Raw genomic sequence first — 8,196 nt, 5'->3', positions numbered from 1 at the left:
GCCCTAAACACACACACACACACACACACACACACGCACACACGCCCCCGCTCCCTCCTTTCAGCTGTGCGGGCTCCCCACACCCCTCTGCATGTCTTGGCAGCATCTTCCCAGGCTCCTTGAGGCCCGCAGGTGCACCTGTTTAGTGAATAAGACAGAGCATACCATTTAGCCCAAAGCTTGGGAGTGAGCCCGCGGAGACGTGGCTCAGCTGCTCGCTACCGGAAAGTGAAAGAGGTATCCCTCCTCCCCACCCTGAGTCGCGTCGCTCTGTTGCGGAAGAGCTCTGGAGATGCCTTAGGGGCAGCGCTTTGTCCTCCTCAACTGTGCTACCTGCTTGCTGACCCCGCGCACTCAGAGAAAGTGAGGGTGGGAATCTGGAACAGATGACATAAATGGGGACGCGCAGAATGGAAGGCCGCTTGGGAGTGGTGTGTGCAGCGCTCCCCATCCCCTCCCTTTCCTCCTGCAGCTTCTTCCCTTCAGGGTGTCCCTGGGGTCCAGTCAGGGGGAGGGTCTAGGCCAGGACGTCGCGGCGGCGGCGGCTTCCCGAGCGCCGCCGGGTAGCACGCCCCAACGTCCCATCCGAGGGCACAAGCATCAGGAGGTGTCTCGCAGGGTGCTCACTTTCCTCCATCGCTCCTCCTCTCTTGGCTTTTGTGTTGGGGCCTCGGAGCTCCTAGGAGGGTGCGCTGGAGGAGGGGTGCCGGGGTGAGAGCACCCCCTTCCCGCGTGCGCGCACGCTCCCCGCGCACGCACACACGGGCGGACACACACACGCGCGCCCACACACACACCGCTCGTTCGCCTTGAGCACACGAACGTGGCCGTTGTCTTTGTGTGGAGCCCTCGAGGGGGGTCGGGCCCCGGGCTGGTCCGGGGGAGATGGCGCAGCCCATCCTGGGCCATGGGAGCCTGCAGCCTGCCTCGGCCGCTGGCCTGGCCGCCCTGGAACTCGACTCGTCCCTGGACCAGTATGTACAGATTCGCATCTTCAAAATTATCGTGATTGGGGACTCCAACGTGGGCAAGACCTGCCTGACCTTTCGCTTCTGTGGGGGCACCTTCCCGGACAAAACTGAAGCCACCATCGGCGTGGACTTCAGGGAAAAGACGGTGGAAATCGAGGGCGAGAAGATCAAGGTGATTCTGACGGTCAGGTCCGGGAAGGGAGGGAGCTGGGAGGGGGCCTGTGCCTGAGGCATTGCTGTAGAGGATGGAGACGTCCAGCGCTAAGCTGTGTCGCCGCCTCTGTGTCGCCGCCGCTGGCTGAGGCCAAGACCCTCAGCATCTCCTTATCCTCTTTGCCCCATTCTCACCTCACTCTTTTTTTAGGGCAGAAGAGAACGGTTTCCTTTTTCTGTTCGTTGATCCTGGCCTACAGTGCCTGCCTGGAATAGTATGTTTGATCCCATCTTTGACCCTGAGCCAGGAGCAGCGGCACCTGTGGGCAGAGAGAGGCTTGGGGCAGCTTGTGGGATCGATCCTAAAGCACTTTACACATCTTGAGGTCTTGCCTACCTCTTGCGTGCCAACAGGCTGCAAAAACCACTTGGGCTAAACCCTAAGAATGATAACTGCTTTGTTTTAAATGACAGTTTGTAGTTGAGATTAGGGCTGAATTGGGAGGGGGTGGAAAGGGGTGTTTCTGGCCCAGAGCCAGGAGTCCTTTGAAAGAAATTGAGACAGGCTCACCTGCCAGCCCTTCATAATAGACAAAACTTGTTCTTCTGGAACTGTCCTCCCCAAATGATAAGCTCATTACTTATCTGGGGTACCTGAAGCACTCATTCTGTCAGGTCAGGATACTGTCTTCAGAGTGCCTTTATAAAATGAAGAGCAAGTCACCTGAGGGCCAAGCTACAGTGCCCTGCTATCCCCCACCATGAGTTTATCACATAGGCCAAGTACCAATATTCTTGTCTGTTTGTTCTCACCTTTTAAGGAACAGGAACATTTCCATGTGCAGATTGTGGGAGGGAAGACTTGGCAAGGGCAGCTTCGGGCATGAGGGAGGCAGAGGAGTAAGGGTTATGGGCAGAGAGGGGGGAAGGCACCTCAAAAGACACTGGGAACTCTGAAGACCAATCTCATTAGACTCACAGCTGGCCTTTTCCCTAGTCTGTGGTTGGACCCTCGACAGGGTTGGGGTGAAGATAAAGCCCCCTCTTGCTGGCCCAATAGCCAAAGTGTCTTCAAGGCCCGTCATCTGACAGATGTGGAGACAAGGGCTGAGTGACGAGAGAATAATGAAACAATATAAACTGAGCAAGACTCCTTGATTATTAAAGAAAAGTGTGTTTTGAAATGGCCTCAGAAACTGGGCCAAGGTGCTAGATGCCAGGAAGATGGGCTGTTTGGTATTATTAATGGGTAGCTCTCAAAAACAACTGAGCCCCCTGGGTAGGGGTGATGTCAGGAAGCTAGGGCATTGTTTTCTTGTGATCTTTTTCCCACTCTGGCCTTTTGGGAGAATTGCTACATTTCTCTTAAAGTCCTTGTAGGTATCTATCTTTGTCTTTTCCTAGAGCTCATACATTAATGTTTCCTTGGTTAGGACTTTCTGTAGTGTGTCTAGCTTCTTTCATGTAAGGCTATATTGTTGTTATGTGCCGAGTCGGACCCGACTCATAGCGACCCCTCCTTGCATTTCCGGGGCAGTATCACTACGGAAGTAGATTACCCCATCTTCCTTCCGAGGAGTGGCTGGTGGGTTTGAACCACCAGCCTTCAGGTTAGCAGTCAAGTGCCTTAGGCACTATGCTACCAGAGCTCCTATGTAAGGCTATAAGATTCTGGAATTTCTAAAACCTGCCTTTTTTTATTCAAAGTAGAAACATATTTGTGCATGGGCTCTAAAACCCTCAAAACTCTTAAAATTTAATGCTATCACTTGTTTAAAATTAAGTGTCACATTGACCCAAAGTGTTCCCTGGATTTAAAAGAAGGGGCATGGGAAATAAGCCCACCTTAAATTTAGATGTAGGAGAAAGGAAGTGTTTGGGAGTCTGGGGGAGGGGAGAAGGAAGCTAGGCAGTAGGGACTGGGAGGTGAAGATGGAATGCAGGTGAGCACCCAGTGCCTTGGGGACATATTTAAACCACTCCTTCCCTTCTAACACTCCACTACTTAGCCAAGCTGGGTTTACCAGTGTCTGCCAAAGATTCCGGATCTTTTCCCAGAGGGCAGTGCTTATGACAGTGTGACTCATGAGAAACAGAGCTCAGCATGACACCACGTGCAGATAAGTGCTTAATACTGGCTTTTTTGGGAAAATGATATCTGTTAAGAGTGCAAAGCCTGTGGCCCTCTGCCCATAGAGGTACCCTCTGACCGCAGATTCTGAAGGCACTTGGTAGCAGGAAATGGTGTCCCTGCCTTTTTTTAAAAATATATATTATTATTATTATTATTTTAAATTATTATTATTATTGTGATTTGGGTGAAAGTTTACAGAGCAAATTCATTTTCCATACACATTTTGTTTCATGACATTGATTAGGTGTCCCTGCCTTTTGTAAAGCTGCTGCAATCTCAGGACCAATGCTGGCAGGTGAGAGGCCAGACGTCTGTGGGACGATGGCAGAGCATGGTAGCTGGACAGCTAGCATGTGATCTGCATAGGAGATTTTGCCCACACTCGTTACTTGTGCTGGCCCAGACTTCCTTAAGGAACAAGTGCCAAAACCACTTGAGGTGACTGCCAAGGGCTTTCGCCTTTAGGGAAGAGAGAGAAAAACATCCAGCGTGACAGGCCGAGGTAGCCCCAGACCATAGCCAGCAATACAAGGTTCTAGGCTCTAAAATACCAGCCCTCACTGGCCAGTGGTCTCAGCAAGCTCTTCTCCACAGTCTAAGAGTAGGGTCTGGCCTCTTCTGGGCTGACTCCCTGTGTGCTGGGGTAGCATGCGGGCGACCTCTGCTGGGGCATGACTGAGGTATCGTGTTTGGCTTACTCCTAATCACCAGGGCCATCCCTAGGGGGTTGAAGTCCATTTGGTATCTCCAGTCAATGCGTTGCCCACACCATCACAGCATTTATGATCCATGCTTCCTGGTTAACATGAACATTGAGCAAAGCCCCCAACCAACAGGCAGTAATGATGATAACTTCCATGTATTGAATGGGGGCAGTGGTTTATTGGTAGAATTTTTGCCTTCCATGCGGGACACCCAGTTTGATTCCAGGCCAATGCACCTTCATGTGCAGCCACCACTCATCTGTCAGTGGAGACTTGCGTGTTGCTATGTGATGCCGAACAGATTTCAGCAGAGAGTAGGAAGAAAGGCTTGGTGATCTTCAGAAAATCTGCCAATGAAAACTCTCTGGACCATAACAGTCTGATCTCATTGTACCTGAGGTCACTGTCAGGTGGGGGTGACTCAACAGCAGCTAACAACAACAACAACAACAACAGTGTTTACTGAATGAACAAAGAGCCCAGGCTGGGTGCTTTGCATGTATTATCTTACTGGATTCTTACAACAAGCCCATGTTATCATTTCCATTTGATAGATTGCCTCCTGGCAACTCCCTATGGGTCAGAGTAGAACTGGGCTCTGCAGGGTTTTCAATGGCTGGTTTTTCAGAAGTAGATTGCCTGGCCTTTTTTGTGAGGTGCCTCTGGGTGGACTCCAGCCTCCGACCTTTTGGTTCGCAGCCGAGTGCATTAACTATGCCACTCAGGAACTCCACTGATGTTTAGAGAGATTAATGAATTTTCCCAGCCTCGCAGGGATCAGAGTGTCAATCTTTGACTTCCTTTGGTATCTCATGTACTGCCTTTTCGGTGACACAGCCCAATCAGAGCCCGTGCTCTATGCCACCTCGCTCTTCTCTGGGAGGTAACATACAGCCTGAGGGGACGGTGGGGATTGCGAGGTGGGATACTGGGCAGTCAGCCTCAGGGTCTCCTCTCGGGCCCGGGCTTAGGGTCATGGCTTGAGGACCCAGGAGCCTTCAAGATGTCTGTTTCAACTGCATGTAGGAAACTGAGCAGAGTACCTGGGTTTTAGTTTTTGCCCCTTAACTGTCTCACCTTGGATGTGAGATTCAGAGTGTTCAGAGATAGGAAGAGACCTTCCAGATTCTGTAGGCCAGCATCCTCATTTTACAGACAGGAACTGAGGCTCAGAGAGGGAATGTGACTTGCCCAAGATCACACAGGGCCAGGCCTGGAACTCAGGTCTCCGAATTCTCTTTTCAGTACTCTTTCCACACATTAGGCTGCCTGACTTAGAAGAGCACACACCCCAACCCCCACCCATGGGCCAAGTTACCTAGAACAGGAACACAGGAAAAGCTAAGAATCCAGCCTGAAAAAGGTAGAAGCATCTGCTAACACCTGGCACTCCCCTTAATGACCATTCAGTGCCTGTCACCTACAGGTTTAGCTAAATCATATTGTGCCTGTCTCTGCTAAAAGCACTGGAACATGCCAATTAGGGATGTAGGAGGCTGGGGAGGTAGTCAGCAGGATATTCGGAAACTAATTTCTAAGCCATTGGTTGTTAATTCTCAGAGAAGTGCCTTCCTTTCAAGTTTGGTTCCTTCTGCAGACTGGGCACCTATCTGCCCTACCCCTCCAGACCAGGCAAAGTGCAGGTCAGCGGTGGCTGTGGGCAGGTGTGGCCCAGGGTATGGATTTCTTTTTCTCTGCTGATCCCATGGAAAAACACCTTCCTGTGTTACATTCCCGGGTAGACAAGGCTGAGCTAAGTGTTCCCTCAGAAGCTGCCTGCAGTCAGAATGACATCATGTCTTCCTTAGGGCTTCTGAGCTTCCATCTTCTGCCAGTTAGCTTAATGGTTCATTATCCATCAGTATGTTTTTCTCTGGCTCCCTTGCTGCCTCTCTTTCAGTGCGTGAGTTTCTTTGTCTCTGTTCTCCTTTGGCATTCCTTGTGTAAGCTTTGTGTATGTGTGTGTGTGTGTGTCTTAGATGGGAAAGTCCAGCTGGTTGGGAAAAAAAAAAAAGATTTGTTTTGAACTTTTCCCACCATCTACTTGGACAACCCCCAAATGTTACAGAAGTATTTGTCTCCCTTTTTGCACATCTATCCTCTCCCATTAGTTTCAACAAAGGAACATTCATACCTCATCTATAGAAAGATGCCAGATATGTTCCCCAGGAAAAAGAAATACCCATGTCAGCTAAGAGCACATACAAAGAGTAGGGGGCTTGCTGAAGCTTGCTCAGGCACAGAGAGCCACAGGAAAATGGTTTAAAAGGCTACATTTATCTTTGGCAGCTCACTACACTCTGTCCCTTGAGCCTCTCTAGCACTCCATAAATTCGGGCCTGTCCCTGGCCACCTGTGGCATGTCTCCAGAATTCATTCCTCCTCTCCCTCCACTGAAGTGCCCTGGCTTTGGGTCTATCTCATCTTCAAGAAGCCAAGCTTTCCAGGATGACAGCTAATGAATCCAAGGAGCAATGCTAACAAGAGAGGGTTGGTAGGCCTTCTGAGCCAGTAAACCCAAACCAAACCCACAGCCATTGAGTCGATTCTGACTCATAGCAACCCCCAGTGGGTTTCCAAGATGGTAAACCTTTATGGAAATGGATTTCCCCATCTTCCTTCCACAGAGCACCCAGTGGGTTTGAACCACCCAACCTTCTAGTTAGCAACGACTAATATTGGCAGAGCTCCTTGGGCGGCAGAAATGGTTAAGTGCTTGACTACTAGCCAAAAGGTTGGTGGTTTAAACCCACCACATACCTTGGAAGTTAGGCCTGGGAATCTGCTTCCGAAAGGTCACAGCCTTGAAAACTCTATGGAACACAATTTTAGAGTGGTCTTGAAGGTAACTAGTGACAACATTTGGAGCTCATTTTACATTTTGCAAAAGCTCTTCTCGTGTTTATTTCATTTGCTCTTCTTGGTATCCAGGGAATAATCAAGTTCCCATTGTATAGATGAGGAAAGTGAGGCTTGGTTCAGAGAGGTTAAATGACTTGCCTAGTCGTGTACTCAGCTAGTAAGTGGAGACACTGTGACTGGAACCTAGGTGTTCCAATTCTAAAGCGAGTGCTGTAGCACTCAGTAGCACCCTCTTAAGTATTCATCCACCCAGACTTAATGGTGGAGCTTTCGGGCCTGGGAGGGAGAGTGTGTATTAGACACTGTGTCATGTGTTTATAAGCAATGCTAACTCAATGCATGCCACAAGATTGCTATCCTTATTTTTCAAATGAGTACACTGAAGTAAGTAACTTGCCTAAGGATATGTAACTAGTAAATGATTTGGGTCAAGATTTGCACCTAGGTTGGATTGACTCCACTATACCCATTGGCCCCCTGAGCAAAAAAGATCTGGGGAGCATATATCCAGCTCAGAGGTAATCGCCCCCTTATCCACCTAGTGGATATAGTGCTCACAGGAAAGGAGGAATAGGTGTGGGGAGAGACGGGAACAAAAAGGGGAAGGAGATAGGTATACATCTAAGAGAGCTGGAAACAGGTACTCAAACCAGGGGTGCAAACAGATGCTTGTATACCAGTGTTCATTGCAGCGTTATTGACAATAGTCAAAGGGTGGATATAACCCAAGGGTCCGTTAGCAGATGAATGGGTAAACCAAATGTGGTATATCCACATGAAGAGAAATGAAGTTCAGATACATGCTGCCAAATAGATGAAACTTGAAAACATGCCAAGTGAGATAAGTCAGACCCAAAAGAATACTTACCGTATTTTTGTGCAAATGACAAGCACACTATACACTTTTTTTTTTTTTGCAAACTTCTATGCCAGAACTGTGTTACTTAATTCTATCATTTTTGCATGTTATACATGTGAGCATGTTATTTGCAAAAAAAATACAGTGAAACAGTTCTGGCATGTTGTTTTTGTTAGGTGCCACTGAGCTGGTTATGACTCATGAGGACCCTAGGTACAACAGAACGGAACACTCTCTGGTCCTGCGCCATCCTCATAATCCTTGCTGTGCTTGAACCCATTGTGCAGCCACCATGTCACTCCATCTCATTGAGGGTCTTTCTCTTTTCTGCTATCTACTTTACCAAGCATGACATCGTTCTCTAGGGACTGAGCCCTCCTGAGACCACGACCAAAGTACAAGAGGCCATCTGTCACCATCCTCGCTTCCAAGGAGTATTCTGGCTATACTTCCTCCAAGACAGATTTGTTTGTTCTTCTGGCAGTCCGTGGGATAGTCAATATTCTTTGCCAG

At 49.1% G+C, this 8,196-nt stretch overlaps 1 protein-coding gene across 1 annotated transcript in view; it reads left to right on the top strand.

Annotated features, from left to right (window-relative positions):
• The first annotated feature begins 885 nt into the window (after positions 1-885).
• RAB33A (RAB33A, member RAS oncogene family) overlaps positions 886-8,196 on the top strand; it is a 15,070-nt gene continuing 7,759 nt past the window's right edge. The window contains exon 1 of the mRNA XM_007955751.2: positions 886-1,143. Coding sequence (XP_007953942.1) covers positions 886-1,143 — 258 coding nt within the window. The remainder of the gene's footprint in view (positions 1,144-8,196) is intronic.

Source organism: Orycteropus afer, unplaced genomic scaffold (assembly GCF_000298275.1).
Source record: "Orycteropus afer afer isolate SDZICR_OR568_19922 unplaced genomic scaffold, OryAfe1.0 scaffold00538, whole genome shotgun sequence".
NCBI classification, from domain to species: domain Eukaryota; kingdom Metazoa; phylum Chordata; class Mammalia; order Tubulidentata; family Orycteropodidae; genus Orycteropus; species Orycteropus afer.
The sequence above is the reverse complement of the archived record's forward strand: the minus strand, read 5'-3'. Positions and strand labels throughout refer to the sequence as shown.